This window comes from Diceros bicornis, chromosome 28, assembly GCF_020826845.1.
Source record: "Diceros bicornis minor isolate mBicDic1 chromosome 28, mDicBic1.mat.cur, whole genome shotgun sequence".
NCBI lineage: Eukaryota > Metazoa > Chordata > Mammalia > Perissodactyla > Rhinocerotidae > Diceros > Diceros bicornis.
In genome coordinates this window covers 20,459,683-20,478,442 of record NC_080767.1, presented here as the reverse complement: position 1 = coordinate 20,478,442, position 18,760 = coordinate 20,459,683, and the positions used below count along the sequence as shown (strand labels likewise).

Below are 18,760 nucleotides of genomic sequence, written 5' to 3'. Positions count from 1 at the left end.
GGGAGGTTTAAAAAAATATCAACAAACCTAAAAATCTACTTATATAGCTTCTATGATCAATAGAAGATTTATAGTGACAATTGCAATAAGAAACAAGAAAATGGGCACTTCTGCTGCATAATTGAAGACAGAGACCTTGGGGATTGATGAGAAAGCTGTGAGGGTTTCTTCGTGCACATAGCCTGATGCAGAGTTGATGTTCAGGCAGGATCCCTGGAAGGAATACGATGGCTTTTACATGTGTGCGTCTCTCCATACCAGTGTCTCTGACCAGGGTCTGAATGTGTTGCCTAGAGGGTGCAGGAGAACTTTTGAAGCTAGATGTGGGTGTGAGTAGGTAAGGGGAGGACTGTGGATTGAATGAGCTGCTACTAGAAGAAATTAAGTAGGAAGAAAAGTGTGTCTATTGGCCCAGGTGCGGGGTTGTTACAGGAAAGTGTAGGGAATGTCAGACGGGGGTGGGCAGACGACGAGAAAAACCCGTCCCAGGTTTGACCAGACGAGCTAGGAGTATCCTAATTCAGATCCTGCTTTGGAGAAGCCTTAGTTCTTAATTTTCTTTCTGGGAAAATGTTCTTTGGCTTTGCTTCTGCAGTTTCGCCAACAGACTTTGCATGTGCTTTGTATGTGTGAGAACGAGAAAGAGAAAGTCGTCAGTATTGGGGCCTCAGCTTTGTGTGCATTTTGATTTAAAAATATATTTATTATACTGATAATATTGTAACTGCAATATCTCTGGTGTTATAACTCTGATATTTTCTTACTGTTGTATTTCACTTTTTGAAGAAACTTTAGAGTCAAGAGCAAGAGAGCTCGTGAGAAAGGGTAAGTATGCAGGCATTCAGAGCCTTTCAAGCTAGCGATTCATCTAGTGAACTTTTCTATGTTTCAGTTCCACATTCAGGGCCAGAGATGGTATCAGAAGGAATTTGCCCAGGAAATGATCTTTAATATCACTACCAGCAGCCAGACTCCTGAGATCTGCTTGGACCTGCATCCGGGTACCAACTACAGTATCAGTGTCCAGGCTTTGTCTTCTGAATTTCCTGTGGTCGTCTCCCTGACAACCCAGATAACAGGTAAATCTTGAATAACAACATTTGGAGGAATGAAGTCACCACAGAGCTGTAGATAGGTCCAGATAAAGAGGAACATTACTGCTTTCTATCCTTATATAATGAACTTTGAGAGAGAGAGAGGAGGAAGGACGTAGACAGTGCTAAGGGAACTGCAATTGTGACTGTAATGTTTTACTGCTTAAAAAGATATTTAAAACAAAATATTAACATTGATTAAATCTCAGTAGTGTGTACATGAGAGTTGGTTCAATTCCTTCTGGATATTTGAAATATTTGAAATATTTCATACTTAACAAGAATTTTTCCTCTTACTGTTTCTTTCTCAATAATGTATTTAATTGTCATTCTGTTGCAAGTGCTGTAAGAGGAAGTTACTCTCGGGAAAATGATTGGCAGTCCCACACTAGTCTCCTAGCAAATTCGCTTGCTACCCATTTTCTCATCTCTCCTCAAATCTGTGATACTGCCCCTCCTACCACCGTCTGAGCAAATACTCAGAGTATTAGCTTCTTGTTTCTTATTTCACTGAGCCATTGAAATAAGTGAAATCTTATTTCACTGAGGACTTGCCACTCCCAAATCTCCATTGCTACCTGCACACAGAACTGAATATTTTGTCTTTTCTCTTGTCCCCATACCGCACCCCCCTCAACTGGTGCATTGGATCCTATCCATTCTTGCCTAATCATCACTTGCTCCCAATATAGAACCAGTCCCAACACTGCACAATCATGTTGTAATATCTCCTTTTTCAATGAAAACAAAGAAAAAATAAATACTTCCTTTGATCCCATATGCCCTCCAGCTACTTTATCTGCTCTCAGCGCCCCCTTTACAGTAAAATTCCTTGAAAGAAGTGTCTGGTGTGTAGGCTCCACATCCTTGCCTCCCGTTCTGCCTTTAACTGGTTCCAGTCCAGAGGCGTTTGTTCTCACTGCTTTACTGAAAGGGTCTCCACCTTGCAAAATCCACTGGCCAGTTTTGTTCTTAACTGATTTTCTCTGCAGCATTTGACCTGCCCTTCTTCTTGAAACACCTTTTCTCTTGGCTTTTGGTTCCTTCTGCCTTACTGGCTGCCCCGTCTCAGTCTTCTTCACTAGCTCCGTCTACTTTCGTTGGTGCCCCCTCCTCCCTGACCCCCAGCCTTCTTCTCTTCCTTTTTCTCCATTATCTACCCATTCTGCCTAGGCGATCTCTACCAGCCTCGCAGCTGTAAATATAACCCATATGCTGAGGATTCCCAAATGTGTATGCTAGTCCTAATCTGTCCTCTGAGCTCCAGACTCATATATCCACCCGTCTCCTAAACATATCCTATTGAACATCTAATAGGCAAATCCAATGGAACGTTTGATTTCTCCCTCCTTCCCTCACCTCCAAATCCATTTTCCATCCGGGCTTCTCTATCTCAGTTATTGGCATTCCTAGTCACCAACTTCTCAGGCCAAAAAGGAGTCATAATTGATTCTACCCCTTCCACCAATTTCTGATCCACCAACAAGCCCCGTTGGCTTGTTTCCAAAGTATATTCTGAGTCCAACCACTTCTCCCCAGCTTTGCCTTCACCACTGGTGACCTAATCCAAGCCAGCAACCTCTTGCTTGGACTCCCGCAGTAGCTTTCTAACTGGTCTCCCTCCTTTCACAGTTGCCTATCAACCACCCTTGCCCCAGTCTTAATCTTCACCATAAATTTAAAAAGATCACTCATGGGGGCTGGCCCAGTGGCGCAGTGGTTAAGTGCGTGTGCTCCACCTTGGTGGCCCAGGGTTCGCAGGTTCGGATCCCAGGTGCGCACCGATGCACTGCTTGTCGAGCCTTGCTGTGGCGGCGTTCCGTATAAAAAGTAGAGGAAGATGGGCACGGATGTTAGCCCAGGGCCAATCTTCCTCGGCAAAAAAAACGAGGAGGATTAGCATCTTAGCTCAGGGCTGATCTTCCTCACAAAAAAAAAAAAAATCGCTCAGGAGTAAGTGTGATCTTTTAAAAATGCATATGAGGACATGTCATCCCCAGCTCCAAACTGTCCAATGAGTTTGCACTGGTGTTAGAATAGAATCCAAGTTTCTTACTGTGGAACATGTTGTCTGGCCCCTGTCTACCTCGTTGACTTCATCTCCCTCTGCTCTCCCCCTTTCTTGCTAAGCATCACCTCCCTGCCCTCCTTGCTATTCCTCAAACAGGTCGAACTTGTTCTTGCATCCAAGCCTTTCCATCTGCTGTTTACTCTTCCTGAGACACTCTCTCCACACGGTTTCTTTATAATCATTCAAGTCTCTGCTCAAATGCCATCACCTTAGAGAGGTATGCCCATCCTTTCACAAATAACCTCTCCATCTCCACCCCTTAACTCTCTATCCACTTACCCTGTTTGAATTTCTTCATTTAACTTGTTTTCAGAACTTGTATTTTTTAATTTACTTGTTTATTTTCTTTCTCCGCTACTAAAATAGGAGGCTCCCTGAAGATTTTTTTCTGTATATTCTGCACTGAATCCCTAACACATAAGGACAGTGCTAACACATGGCACAGGAAAGAAATATTTTTGTAATGAATGAATACGAGAGTCAACCCCAAAATGGCCAGTGGGTGGTATGGCGTATTGAGGAGATGCCTGATTAGTTAAGAAAGGCTTTAGACCGAAAAAAAAATTTACCAAATTTTGAGCTGGAAAGAGAAGTAATGTGCAATTTGGGCCTTCCTTCCTGTAGTCACTTATTAAGGTGAACAGCTATTCAGTCTCCTTCTCTATGGTCCTTGTTGTGTTTGGATGGTTTGCATTGCTGATTCAAATTAGCATTTCATATTTTTTGAGTTGGGGAGAGGGAGGTTCATCTCCATGAGACACTTTTTCTACCTTGTTTTGTAGGCTAAATATAGCCCCAGTAGCTCCAGCACCCTGTGTCTGTGCTCATGGCCACCAGGGGACACTGTTGAGCTGTTTAAGTTCATTGAGACCCTGAAGCTAAATTCATTGAGACCATGACTACATATTTTTCAACTCTACTCTATTTTAGAGAATTCGCAATTTTAAAAAAGTGGGAAAATTCAAGTGGTTAATGTCTTATGAAAGGGTACAAAAAGAAAAGCAACAAACCCAAACCCTCTCTTTTATAAAAGGGGGAAAAACAGAACTTGATATGTTGATGTGAAGAAGTATGCCTGGTTGCCTACATGTGCCTTTGTCTCCGTAGAATTGTGAACTTTTGAATTTCACCAGAAATATGAGGCAAGAGATTTGGGTCTGGAAAACGCAATAGCTGATTTCCCAGAAGAAAAGTGAATGGAATTTCGCTTCTGAGTGTCTTACATTAAACTAAGTCTTACTAATGGGAACAGAATGAAAACAAGCCCTTCAAATATATTGCTGACCTCAGAGGAGGGTGAAAGTTCTAGGAACATGGAAGGACAGAGGCAAGTGTTGCAGTGAAAATGGAGGAGGGTGCTGGTGAGGGGTGGGTGAGATGCGGATGCCGTCACGGTGTTTCTGACTCGTGGCTGGCGTGCTTCCTCAGGTAGCCCATTGATCCCAATTCTTCAGAATGGCTCCACCACTTCTGCTTCCTTTAGGACAGCGTGAGGATCAAACTCTCATCCTTGATGTAGCCCCAAAGAGTCAGAGGAGCTTTCACTCATTGGTTATGCTATTTTTTAGCTAAGTCAAAAAGCTTGTAGGCAAAATTTTTCTCATAGGGAGAGAGAGAACACTGGAGAGGGACAAGTGGGGAGAGAGAGAGAAGGAGAGAAAGCAAATGCATGCATAAATAAACCACTTGTACTACACAACATGGTGAACATTACACAACATGAATGTTGTTTGTTTTTTGTTTTTTTTGTGAGGAAGATTGGCCCTGAGCTAACACCCGTGCCCATCTTCCTCCATTTTGTGTATGGGACGCCGCCACAGCATGGCTTGATGAGTGGTGTGTAGGTCCACACCCGGGATCCGAACCTGTCAACCCTGGGCCACCGAAGTGGAGCTCATGAACTTAACCGCTACACCACCGGGCTGGCCCCCATGAATGTTTTTTAGGGAACCAAGAATGCTGGAGGAGAAAAGGGAAGAAAATATGTAAACGAAATTATTCCGTCCTGAGTCTACCTTCAGTACTAAGGCTGGCTACCTATATGGGAATTTCCCATCTCTACCTGCATTCATAATAAGGAAAATAGAATGTACTTTTTCAGATGTTCAGGAAAGCAGTGGAAAACACAGATGTATCCCAAGCATTATCAGACTGTCCCTTTAATAGAGAGGTCCAGTCAGGATAGCTCTGATTCTCCCTATGAAACTAGGGACCAGAGCCTCACCTTTGACACCTCCTCTCTTACTATTGGCTGTCCTCAGGAAGGACTGTGCTGGACCAAGTCTCTTGAATTCTTCTGCCATAGGCTTCTCTTCCCTGCGTGGCTACCCACAAACCATCCAAGGACAGCATACTCCTGTGTCCTCAGGCTGGTTCCAGGGTACCACACTTATTCCTGCTGGTCCCCTTGGCTCCCAGGGTGCAGAAGCTGAACCAGAGGTCAGGAGAGGGACTCACCTTCAACCCAACTGTTTCCCTTTTTTGTCCAAATTCTCTCAAAGTCTTTCGTGGACACAGGTTCTTTTTGACATCTGAAGACCTAATGTTAGGTCAGGCCAGGAGGGAGGCACACGTGCCCTTCCATACCTCCCTGAGGCACCTACCTATTCCTCTCATCCCCAGAAATCTTCCAACTACTTTCTAGCTTCAAGTCAAAGCCCCAGACCCCCAAGAAAGTGGCTATATGGAGATGAGTGTCTCCCAGCTCCTCTCACTCAAAGCATCCACGCCCTGGCTTAGGCCCACTGAGGCAAGATGATACACCACAGAGGAAAACGGGCTGGATGGGCTGGAAAACGGGCTTATTTTCTGGTATTAAGGTTAGCTTTTACAAAATATAAATGGGAAAGTTTGTTATTTATATCAGAAGCCTAAAAACCAGGGTTTCTGTGTGTGGTAGGAGGGGGGGAGGGGCATGGTGCGACTTAATTTAATTCAGCAAATATTTCATTGATTGTGGACAAAAACCTGTGCTAAGTGCTGAAGGGGATATAAGGATGAAAAGAAGATTGTTCCTTCTCCCTGGGAGGCCAAGTCTCGTAACTTTATTGATAGGGGAGAGGTAGCTAGCCTTGCGATATCTTACGACTTATGGCATAAGCTACCATTTTTTCTATTGCCATCAATTTCATTTTATCCAGCGTTGAGTGGGTGGTGTGATCTATCTGGGGAGGTGCTGAGGATTAGAAAAGAAACATCACCGTGTCTTTATTTGTGTATTTTTATTTATGTGTGTTAATTCCTTGCGTTTACTTGAAGTTTATAGTATAAAGTTGGGACCTTTGTTTAGTTTTCCTACAGATAAAATTTTCTTCTATTTTTGGTTCTTTTTGTTTATTTTGGTGGGTTTTAGAGGAATTTTCACACATTTGCACTTACACTACCTCCTTTCTCTTATTGATATTAATAGTTTGACTACATTAATGATATTAATCTTTTGTTGTACATATTATATCCCTCCAGGTTATTTACTCTTTAATTTCCTTTCCAATATTCTTTTTGACATTTAGATGTTTTAAATTTTCATGTGATCAATTCTATTGATTCTTTTATAGTTTCTGCCTCTAGTCATGCCTTCCCTGCCCTGAAATCAGATCAATTCTTATTCTCTAATATTTTCTAATGCTTCGTAATAGTTTTTCTTTTTGCCTTTAAACGTAGACCCATTTGGAATTTGTTTTGATGTGTGGTATAAGGCTGAATTTACATGGTAATTTTTTTCCCCCAAATGGTAAACCGGTTTCCCATGACCTTTGGGAAGACTGTCCATGTCACACACTGCATTCTCATTTATTTATTTGGGTCTCTTTCTAGACTGTCTAGCTTCTTCCATTGCTTTGCCTGTCCTGTGCTTGTACCTTACTATTTCAATTATTGCAATTTTATAATATATTTAATGTTTTGCAGGACAAGGTCTCCTTTATGGCTTTTCTCCTTACTCTTCCAAGTTTTCTCACACGACAGCCCCCATATTTTGCTTTGTTGTCTGCTTCTAGTAGAGGATGGATAATGTTGACACCTAGGAATGGTACTGAGGGTCTCTCTCCTGGGTCTTCCCCCATCTCACATACCCAGAGAGCAAGAACTGCATTCTCCAGCCCAGACACAATCCATTTCTTGCCTTGGGTCTGATTTGGTTTAAATCAGTAATAAGGCTAATGGAAAGGAGAGCTGGTCTGCCAGGGACAGCAGTTTGGGGGACAGGAAACAGCACCTTGGAAAATATGGCTAGAAGTTAAAGTTATTTAACCTTGAAATGTGGCTAAGAACCAGTCTGATGAAGTTCAGGCTTTTACATTAGAGAGAAAAAGTAGACTGTTTAAAATATAAAGTGGGGAAGACCTTAAGCAGGCAGAGCAGAAAACAGTCTAGAAGCTGCATGTGGGTTGAGTCAACCAGATGGTAGTGGCACATTTAGAATTGCAAGAATGATGTTAGACTGGAAGGAGCAATGTGGTGGCCTTCCTGCTTGGTCTGTGGGTTGGCCTGTGGGTCAACCTTCTCCAAGCTGAGTGAGCACTTTGTTCTGCTGTTACTGAGGGTGATGAAAAGCCAAGTGGTTTTAAAAGGTTAGCCACAAGATTAGAGGAACTAGAATTATTAATCTTAGAGAAGAGCAAACAAAGGAATAATTTGCAAGAGCCTGAGGCAGGTTCTCACACGAAAAAGAGTGAGCAGTTAATCTCCCTCAGGGCTGAAAACAGGAAATGTGTGGTAAAAACCACTTTCTTTACTGTGACAACAAAACATCACAAATGAAGGCGCATTTCAGTGACAGTATGAAGGGCTGAGGGCAGAATTCTCCCACTGGATGGGGCACGTTCCCCTGGCGGAGCTGGTAGGGGCTTTTCAAACTCAGTTCCCCTTATCCCCATTACTGCTGCTGGAACCTAGCGATTGCCTTCCTCAGGGGTGTCAGTTATGGAATCTCTTTCTAGACTCCTCTTGGAAACAGCATAGACCTTCAACACGTTTGTGTGAAGCCTTAACTGTAAGCAGGGGTTTTCCAGGTGACCTCCTAGGGTCCGTGGCAATCCCACAGGTTTATGGAGAACATAATCCATGTGACTACATCTGGTTGACTTTGGAAGACATTCTAGATTTAGCACTGTTTAATAAAAACTATAGGGTAGGGCCGGCCCCGTGGCTTAGCGGTTAAGTGCGTGCGCTCCGATGCAGGCTGCCCGGGTTCGGATCCCGGGCGCGCACAGACGCACCGCTTCTCCGGCCATGCTGAGGCCGCGTCCCACATACAGCAACTAGAAGAATGTGCAACTATGACATACAACTATCGCCTGGGGCTTTAGGGGAAAAATAAATAAATAAAAAATTAAAAAAAACAAAAAAAAACTATAGGGAACTCGCACTCTTCCACTTGGGCTTAGATGCCTGGGTTTCCCGGTGGTCCGCCCTGGGTGCTCGTCTCTTATCGGATGCATTTGTACCGTCCCCCTGGGCAGCCATATCTTCTCCTACTGATGGCTGACTCCACATCGCCACCACAGTTTACTCCTGAGCTCTGGATCTGTGTTTCTAGCTCCCCGCTCGACAATTCCACAAGCACTTCAAACTGACCAGGTCTAGATGGGAGCTGCTTCTGTACTTTCCCCCAGACCTTGATGGCTGACGTCACAGTGACTCAGCTGCGGAAACCCAAGCCCAGGTTCCTTCCCCTTCCTTATCTTCTGGCACGCACTGTTCCTCTCTCCCCTGCGTGGCTCTCCCATCTGCCTCTCTTTCTTCTCCCTCCTCCGTGCCATCACTCGCTTCACACCTCAGGCGCTTCTTACCCAAATTTTGGACAACTTGTGCTTATGCTCTTTTCCAATTCATTCTCCAACCAGCTAAGATGTATTTGTGTGTGTGTGTGTGTGTGTGTGTGTGAGGAAGATCAGCCCTGAGCTAACATCCGGTGCCAATCCTCCTCTTTTTGCTGAGGAAGACTGGCCCTGGGCTAACATCTGTGCCCATCTTCCTCTACTTTATATGGGACGCTGCCACAGCATGGCCTGACAAGCGGTGCGTCCGTGGCGCCGAGGATCTGAACCTGCGAACCCTCGGGCCACCGAAGCAGAGCGCGCGCACTTAACCGCTGCGCCACCGGGCCGTCCCTAAGATGTATTTCTAAAATACTCGTCTGCTAAGAATCTTCAAATGACTTCTCATTATTTCCAGGACCTCAGAGCTGACCTTACGTAACCCCACCTCTCACTTGATTGCCTGCCTCTACCCACTGGGACTCAGTGTTTCGACCATACTGAACTACTTGTAGTTCTGTCTCTGCCCGCTCTCTCCTCCACCTCCTGCCCCTGCATATACCTGTTTCTGAATTTGATGGGTTTACCGCCTGCCCTTGGTCAGCTGTTCTTCCTCTGCACTCCCACAACACCCTGTGTATCAATTTATCATAGCTCTAAGCTCTGCGTGTTTACAAAACGGTCTCCACTATTAGACTCTGAGCTCCTGGAAAGAAGAAATTGTCTTTCATGACTGTCTCTCTCAGCCTTGTATGGTGCCTGGTGCATAGATGTGGCTAATAAATGTGTGTTGCCTGGGCATGTATGAATAACACATTTACAGAGCTTTAAAAACTATCTAGGCAGGCCTAAGTTTTTATTATCATTTGGACTGAGGATTTCTACCCCAAAGCTATTTTCTCAATATAAACAAGAGTAAGATAGGGATCAAATGATGAGTTTTATTGTCAATAAAACTGGCTTGGGTCTGAGGCCAAGACCTTTGGGTCTGAAGCTTCCTGGAACTTCCTCCCACATCTAAATTTTGGACCCCACCTATGGGGAAATTGAATCTATAGGGCAAATGTAGCCCTGGCTTCAGACTTGCCTTGACTCAGGCTTGCCTAGTGCGTGCAGAACAGGAGCAGGAAGAGAAACACCTGTCCTGCGTGCAGGCTGCCCCCTACCCTGCAAAACAAACAAACAAACAAAAAAGGGTGAAACCACGTGGGAACATCATCCAAACTCTAGCTGTCTCACAAATCAGAGGCGTAGAAAGACAGGTGGAAGCTCTTTTCCTAATGGTTTGGAGAGGAAAGTTGCTATCTCTTGGGCCAATGTAGGAACGCTAAGAGAGGGAGAAACTGATTGTCTCCATAAATCTCACAGCTTGATAGCATTGTTGAGAAGATTAAATGAGATGAGACATATACAGGACATGTATAGTGCGTTTGGTTAGTGCCCAATGCATCTAAGGCAGGTGTATTGCCATAAGGCTGAAAGCAGCTGGTGCCTTTATACCATGAATGTGACTACTGGTTAGATGCTGGAACACTGGTGTCAGCCAATTAGTATATTTTCCTCCCAGCGGAAAATCTATTTGGGAAACCTGGTTTCTGGGGAGAACAAATAAAGACAGAGAGCTGTGTGATTATAAAGGATCTGGAATGATATGCTGGTCTTCCCCACCAAATAGGACCCTATCCACCAAGTAAACTGTAATGCCCACAGCATCCACCCTCTGTCAGTGCTGGGCTATCACTTCTTCTTTTTATAAAAAAAATTTTTTATTGTGGCAAAATGTATAGAACATAAAATGTACCATTTTCACCATTTTTCATTACACAGTTTATTGGCATTAAGTACATTCACAGTGTTGTAAATCATCTCCACTGTCTATTTCTAAAATGTTTTTGTCACCCCAAACAGAAACTCTGTTGACCATTAAGCAATACCTCCCCACTCCCTTCCCACCCCCTCAATCCTTGGCAACCTCTAATCTACTTCTGTCTCTGAATTTGCCTGTTCTAGATGTTTCATATGAGTGGAATCATACAATCTTTGTCCTTGTGTGTCTGGCTTATTTCACTTCGCATAGTGTTTTCAAGATTCTTCCATGTTGTAGCATGTGTCAGAATATGCTCATCACTTCCTACATTAAAATTTTCCTTTTGATGGCCCCGCAAGGACCACTTGCTTCGTGCTTTTACTTGTTCTGATCGTACCCTTTTCTTCTTTTCAACATGTTTTCAGAGCCTCCCCTTCCAGAAGTAGACTTTTTCACGGTGCATGGAGGGCCTCTACCACGCCTGAGACTGAGGAAAGCCAAGGAGAGAAATGGACCCATCAGGTTAGTAGTGGCCCCTTTCCCGTGGTTGCCCTGTGATCCCCTTGGAGTGTTTTGGAAACTTTGGTTTGAGTGAGGAGGAGACTTCATTTAGGTGACTCTACCTGAGTACTTGGGGCAATGCAGTCAGGTCCTCTTTTTTTGTTTCTTTGAGCACAGACTGAGCCTTTAATTCCAAACAGCACCCTCCTAAGCAGGTAGAGAGACTTCCAAGGAACCAGAGACAAGCATTTGGGCAGCTTAGCTAAAAAAATTGAATCCATTTCATTGGTGATTGGACAAGCATTGGTTGAGTGTCTATGACGTGTCAAGTGTTATTCTTTGCACTCACATCTCCATGTACCTCATAGTGGTGGTGAATCAGGAGCATCATTTCATTTACCAAAGACAGAGCATATTATCTCTTATTTAAGGATGATCTTGGGATGTTCGTAGTGGTTTCTGAAAGGGTCATTTGGATAATTCTTTTAATTCATTCACATATTGAGTTATGGGCAAGACACTACATAGTTAATGACTGCTCCTGGGATTCTAGATGGTATTAGATGGAATTAATTTACCTCAGTTGGTGGACTACATAGTGTTCAATTAAGCATTTTATTTACAAAGGTCATGGTAGGATAATGAAAGCAGAATTATTCCCTTTTTTAGAGAGGAAGATTGAGGTTCACCTGGAGAGATGAAAAACTTGCTCACAGGAATAAGTCAAGGAGATGACAATAACCTTGACATCCTTGACTTAACCTACATTGCCTTAGGTCTCTCTTGACCCTTCAGTCTAATGACCCTTCAGTACAATCAACGTAAAGATAAATGTGAGATATTATAAAATTATAAAAAAGAAAGTCTGGAGATATTATTTGTATGTCCGTTTATAATGAAACTTAGGCTTTGCCTGCCTTTCCATCAGTTTAAATTCAGTAAAAGCTCAGAAGTCATTCCAGGCATGGATATTGCCTAAATTGTTCTATTTCTTGATTCCTGACAAGTTACTGGAAGGCATTGTAATTCTGTTGCTATCAAGAGAGCAGAAGTTGTGATATCACTGCCTGAGAGAATTTGCAAGAGCAAATGTGATATTTAGGCCAAATAATTACGTCAGGCAGAAAGAAAAGCCAGTGACGATCTATCCTTGTGGTTATGTGCCGGCCAGTGCCTCCAAAACAGGAAGTGGAGATCAGTGAGTCATTCAAGGGAGGGTGGTGATGAGAAAAAGGGGAGTCGTCCTTCCAGAACAGTCATGTTCTAAACAGCCACAACTGCTTCCCTGACGTCATCAGGGCTAATTACCATCAGGTGAGTGGGGCCGTGTCCTTAGCCTGTCTACCTGGTTTCAGCTGAGGGTAGCAGCCTCCCGGTGTGTGAGACGGGCCTGAATCTGCTTTGTGCATTGTTAGGGGGCACACGGTGGAGCAGGTGCTCTGGGACCAAGGCTCCCTTCCTTAGCTTGGTGATCTCGGTGGGTGATGCCGCCTGTTCCTGGGCTCTCTTCATGCTAGTGTCTCCTATACTTGCCAGATTATAGGAATCTTTATCAGCAGTAGAAATTCTCAGACTCTACTCCTGGAGATTTTGATTCAGTAGGTGTGGGATAGGGGCTGGGAATTGGTATGATTATCAAACAACTCAGGTGATTATGATGATTATAATGCTATTGGAGAGACTGCTTTATGCCCCGTGAATGGTGCCTCTGGTGGGCATGTACAGAGCCAAATGAGTTCGGGTGAACCTTGAACTTGCATTTGAACACCACCACCTACGTGGAAAGACGAGAGGGATTTGAAGATGCGCTTATGGACAGCATGGAGCTGCTGCAGCATTTACTTTCTTACCTGTGGCTCTGATTCGTAGGGGTGTCTTCAAGTCCCCAGGAAAGTTTGCTGTTTTAGGTGTTCCCTTGTAGGCAGTGGAGGCTTAGTAAATGTTTACTGGTGGTGGCAGTGACAACTCAGCGCCCTGCAGGCTTTACTTTGTCCCTTTTGTAGAAAGCCCTTTGCTGAGAGTGAACCCAGACTTTGTGGAAATCAGGGTCCTGAGGACACCTAGGAATTTTGGGAGCCTCTTGGGTCAATACTTTCCAAATCCAACAGCTGCTGTTGGGGAGGGCTCCTTTTTCTTAACCTAGTGACTCAGGAGCCCTCAGGAAGTAGGAGATGGGGCTATAGGAATGTGGAGCAGGAAGAGTGTATTGACTGGTGAAGTAGAATCACGTGGCCTCCTGAGTTTTGGAAATTACCCTAATCATATTTGGTGCTGATGCATGTTTTTCCTCTTTATTGAAATTTCAACTCAAGAAACATGAGTGGGGAGTCAACCTTAGCCAAAGAACTGTGCAAGGATTTCAGAGAAAATCATCTAAATCCCTGCTCTCAGGCCTGAAGAGAAAGCAGACGTTCAAACACTTCTGTCCTCGAGGCAGGAGATAAGTGATAAGTAGATGGGAATAAAAAGGAGGACATGATTCTTCCTCAGTGCATTTTTTTAATTTATTATTTTTTATTGTAACATTGGTTTATAACATTGTATAAATTTCAGGTGTACATCATTATACTTCTATTTCTGCAGAGATTACATCAGGTTCACCACCCAAATACTAACTACAACCCATCACCACACACATGTGTCTTCAGTGCATTTTTATTCTTACACTTCCCTTCACGGACAGGTTTTCTGTTTGGTGGGATAAATGATAATAAAACACAGGATACAACGACACTCGAATGCTGGTGTGTTTTTATGTCCACATTTAGGGAACAGGGTCACAATGTGCGTTATGACATTTTGCCTTTCTGGCTGTTTCAGGATATTGTCAGACTAGGTTGGCTCATGGTGACTTTACACCCCTTTCTTCTCAGTTATTGCACATGAACTTTGGTATCAGTCTGTGAACTGGAGGGAGTGTAAGTCCCGTGAGTTCTGTTTTAGGTTGCCATGTGATCTTCTGGAGCCTTTTTGCAGGCTTAGTACATTAACTCCTGTAGGCAGTCAGCCTCCATGTGACTGCTAAGCCCTTTCCACAGCTGGGCTTTATTTGCCCAAGTGAAAATCACTGATTAGATCAACTTGATGACTTGTACACTCAGGGCAGCGATCCACGCAACAACTTCTCCCAGATGAAGAGGATGTACTTGGCATCCATCTGCAGCCACAACTTGAAGAGATTCCCTGCCCAGTGTCATCTGGCATTGACACTGTAGGTTAAAACTGCAGCTCCATGACTTTTAAAGCTGTCAGACTGTAAATCCCATGTGGGCGAGGACTTTTTCTTGTCCAATGTTATATTTTCAGTGCTGAGAAAAGTGCTTATCTTATAGCAGGTGCTCAATAAATATGAATAAATGAATGAATGAATACCCCAAGCAAGAGTCAAATAGACATTTTTCTTTTTTCTTCCAGTTCATATCAGGTGATAGTGCTTCCTCTGGCCTTCCAAAGCACATTTTCTTGTGATTCTGAAGGGGCTACCTCGTTCTTCAGCAATGCTTCTGATGCTAATGGATATGTGGCTGCAGAACTACTGGCCAAAGATGTTCCAGATGATGCCATGGAGATAGCTATTGGAGACAGGCTGTACTACGGGAAATACTATAATGCCCCCTTGAAAACAGGCAATGATTACTGCATTATATTACGAATCACAAGTGAATGGAATAAGGTATGTTTCTTTAAAAGCTCTTGTTAATTCTATATTTTCTTCTTCCCATGAAATTTAAATGTTTGAACATTTATTTTCCCAGTATTTGAGATATAACCATAAAAATGTATTGAATACTTTGCCTTTATAAAGGATGGGCAGGTGAAACCTTTATGGATGGTAGATAGTCTGAACTTCCTGGGGGACCTGGTTGGATCTGCATTTGGACTGACCTGGTTTCGGTTCTTCCTCTTAAGCTTGGTGAATGACCTCATCCTATTGCACTGCTGAAGCCTGGGTTGGAGAGGAACATCTAGATTGCTCTGTCACTTCCCTGTACTCCTGCCAGGCTGCTGACTCTCCTCATTCTCCCAGAAGTAGGGAGGAGGGGCAGATTAAGCTCAGCATTGCCTTATTTTCTGTTTCCATCACTTCCTTGACTACGGCATAGGCCCTGCTGTCCTCTCCCCTGGCTTTAGAAAGGCTGTTTCTTCCGTGAAACGTAGAACTGTATATTCATTACATGATGAATAAATATAATGAGCTGGACAGACAGAACAGCAAGAGCTGGATCAGTCAGTCAGAGATGGAAGGTCTTCTGGAAGAACCACTGTGACGGTCGCCCTAGGAGACGTTTGGTGTAAAAAAACCCACAATTTTTAAGTGTACAGTTTAGTAGCGTTAAGTACATTTACATTGTTATGCAACCAATCCCCAGAACTCTTTTCATTTTGTAAAACTGAAACTCTATAGCCATTAAACAACTGCCCATTCCTCCTCCCCCTAACAACCCCTGGCAACTACCTTTCTATTTTCTGTCTCTCTGAATTTGACTACACTAGTTCCCTCATGTAAGCAGAATCATACGGTATTTGTATTTTTGTGATTGTCCTATTTCATTTAGCACGATGTCCTCAAGGTTCATCTGTGTTGTAGCATGTGTCAGAATTTCCTTCCTTTTTAAGGCTGAATAATATTCCATTGTATGTATATACCACATTTTCTTTATCCATTCATCTGTAGATGGACGCTTGGGTTGCTTCTGTCTTTTGGCTATTGCAAATAATGCTGCTATGAACATGGGTGTACAAATATCTCTTTGCGTCTCTGCTTTCAATTTTTTGGGGGTATATACCCAAAAGTAGAATTGTTGGATCATATGGTAATTCCATTTTTAATTTTTTTAAAGAACTGCCATAGTGTTTTCCATAGCAGCTGCCTCATTTTACATTCCCACTAACAGTGCATAACTGTTCCATTTTCTTCACGTCTTCTCCAATACTTGCTGTTTTCTGTTTTTAAAATGGCCATCCTAATGGATGTGAGGTGGTATCTAATTGTGGTTTTGGTTTGCATTTCCCTGTTGATTAGTGATATAGAGCATCTTTTCATGTGCTGTTGACAATCTATATATATTCTTTGGAGAAATGGTTATTCAAGTCCTTTGCCCATTTTTGCATTATTTATTTCTTTGTTGTTGAGTTTTAGGAGTTCTCCATATATTCTGGATATTAATCCCTAATGAGATATGCAATTTGCAAATATTGTTTCCCATTCTGTAGGTTGCCTTTTTATTCTGTTGAAGCGTCTTTTGGTGTACAGAAGTTCTTAATTTGATGAAGTCCAATTTGTCAATTTTTGCTTTTGTTGCCTGTACCTTTAGTGTCATATCCAAGAAACCATTGCCAAATCCAATTTCATGAAGCTTTTCCTCTATGTTTTCTTTAGGTCTTTTATTTAGGTTTAATCCCTTTGAGTTAATTTTTGTATATGGTGTTAGGTAAGGGTTCCACTTCGTTCATTTGCATGTGATATCCAGTTTTCCCAGCACCACATGTTGAGAAGATTTCCTTTCCCTATTGAATGGTTTTGGCACCCTTGTCAAAAATCATTTGACCATATATGCAAGTGTTTATTTCTGGGCTCTGTATTCTATTCCATTGGTCTGTATGTCTGTCTTTATTCCAGTACCACACTGTTTTGATTACTGTAGTTTTGTAGTAAAATTTGAAATTAGGAAGTGTGAATTTTCCAATTCTCTCATTGTGCTTTTTTGCTATTCCTTCTGTGTATCTGTCCCAATCAATAGCACCATCATGCTCCCAGTTGCTAAGACAGAAATCTAGGAATAATTCTTGTATCCTCCCTTTTTCTTATCTTCTTGTCTAGTCCATCATCAAACTGTGTCAATTCTATCACCTTGATGCTGTTTAAAATCAACCTTTCCTCTCCTTCTTCATTAGCACTGTTTAGCCTTTGACATCTCTTGGCTGAACATCGATTTTTTAATTCATCTTCCTGTCTCTTATTCTGCCTGTCTCTTTGCTCCATACTACTGCCAGAATGAGTTTTATAAATTGCAAATCTGATCAAGGCACTCCATTTTAATGGGCTCCCTTCTTCACCTGGCCCTGCCAATGTCTCTCATTTCATACACTTAGTTCCCTGGTACGTGCCTTGTTATTTGAGGGCCCCTTTCTTCTCCAATGTCTTGAAATATGTCCTTCACTGGTTATTCTTGCGTATTACTTTCCATTAAATGTACTTGATGCACTTAGCATCAAGGAAAAATGTAGTCACATTCAAAACCTTATGGCCATTTTAAGCTTTTCCCAGAATTTTTAATTTAAATATGTTTTTAAAATTTTTAATAAAATAAAACCAGAATGCCCAAGGTTGTTACTTGAAAGAGAATCTCCTATTGAAGTTGGAGGGATCTTTTTCTAACCCCTGCTATTCAGTTTCCTCGGGGGAATATTTTGCTGAGTTTTATCATAGACAGTTATCTCAGCATTCTTAGCAGACAAATATGCATATGATAACAGTGGGGGAGAAGAAGAAAAGGTATTTCACTTCAATGAGTTTGTGGCTCTCTTCTACCATGGATGAGCTTTCATACATATTCTTTTTCTTCTCTTCCTGGTTCTTGGCTACATTTTGGGTAACTGAGGTTTATGGGTAAATATCATCTAATAGGTGAAGTGTTATTATAGACCAGGACTTCTCATAACCTTGCCTATAACATGCATCACTGCTTATTGCTGAACCTGAATGTGACCTCAGAATCCTTTTCAACATAGTTCTCCAGGCAGTCAATGCCAGTGGCTTGGAGCTGGCAAAGGGAATGAAACTTATTGCCATTTCTGTTGTTTACCTGCAGTGTATGCTTTCTGAGATCTATTGGAAAGCTACAGAATTGATCCCTAGGGTCACTTCTGTCCCTGCTACCCATGCCAGTCCCTTGAACACTTGGTGATTGATCATATGGGTAAGTTATAAGATGTTAGAGCTAGATGAGACTTTAAAGATCTAGTCCAAATTAAGTGGTAAAACCCTGAAACTTGGAGGGCTAAAGTGTATTATTTAAACTGACATCATGTGCCACCTGTTAAATGTGTTGCTGTGTTTTCCTTTGCAGATGAGAAGATACTCCTGTGCAGTTTGGGCTCAGGTGAAAGGTAAAACCATTTTCTGCCTAAGAATGCTGTCCTATTTCTCCGCTGTTCAATCTGTGGCATCAAGTGTATGTTAATGAGATTTCTTTTTAAATTGTCACAGGTGACAGAAACCCATCTCATACTAGCTTAAGCAAAAAGCCATAGCTAAAAATATGAGGGGGTGGGAGCTTATGGGATCAGAACCAGAGCAACATCATCAGGACTCCAGGAACTGGGGACCTGGGACTCGACACCATGAGTGGAACTCTCCCTTTCTGTCTCTTGTCTTTGCTCTCTGTTTCTAAGTGTGAGTTGGCCTCATTTTCTTCTACTGTAGCCCATGTGATGGGGAAAGATGGGCACCAACTGCCCCAGCTCAGCAACTTCAGTGGAAACAGAAAGTTTTTCAATTCAGGGAAAGAATCTTTTCTCCTAGGTTAAG

The 18,760-nt window shown here is 42.7% G+C and overlaps 1 protein-coding gene across 4 annotated transcripts in view; it reads left to right on the top strand.

Annotated features, from left to right (window-relative positions):
- Positions 1 to 18,760, top strand: part of SUSD1 (sushi domain containing 1) — a 116,952-nt gene that overhangs the window by 87,264 nt on the left and 10,928 nt on the right. For all 4 annotated transcript variants that reach the window (XM_058523778.1, XM_058523776.1, XM_058523775.1 and 1 more), the window contains exons 12-15: positions 893 to 1,079; positions 11,154 to 11,250; positions 14,644 to 14,902; positions 18,300 to 18,339. In XM_058523778.1, the coding sequence (XP_058379761.1) occupies positions 893 to 1,079; positions 11,154 to 11,250; positions 14,644 to 14,902; positions 18,300 to 18,339 (583 nt within the window). The remainder of the gene's footprint in view (positions 1 to 892; positions 1,080 to 11,153; positions 11,251 to 14,643; positions 14,903 to 18,299; positions 18,340 to 18,760) is intronic.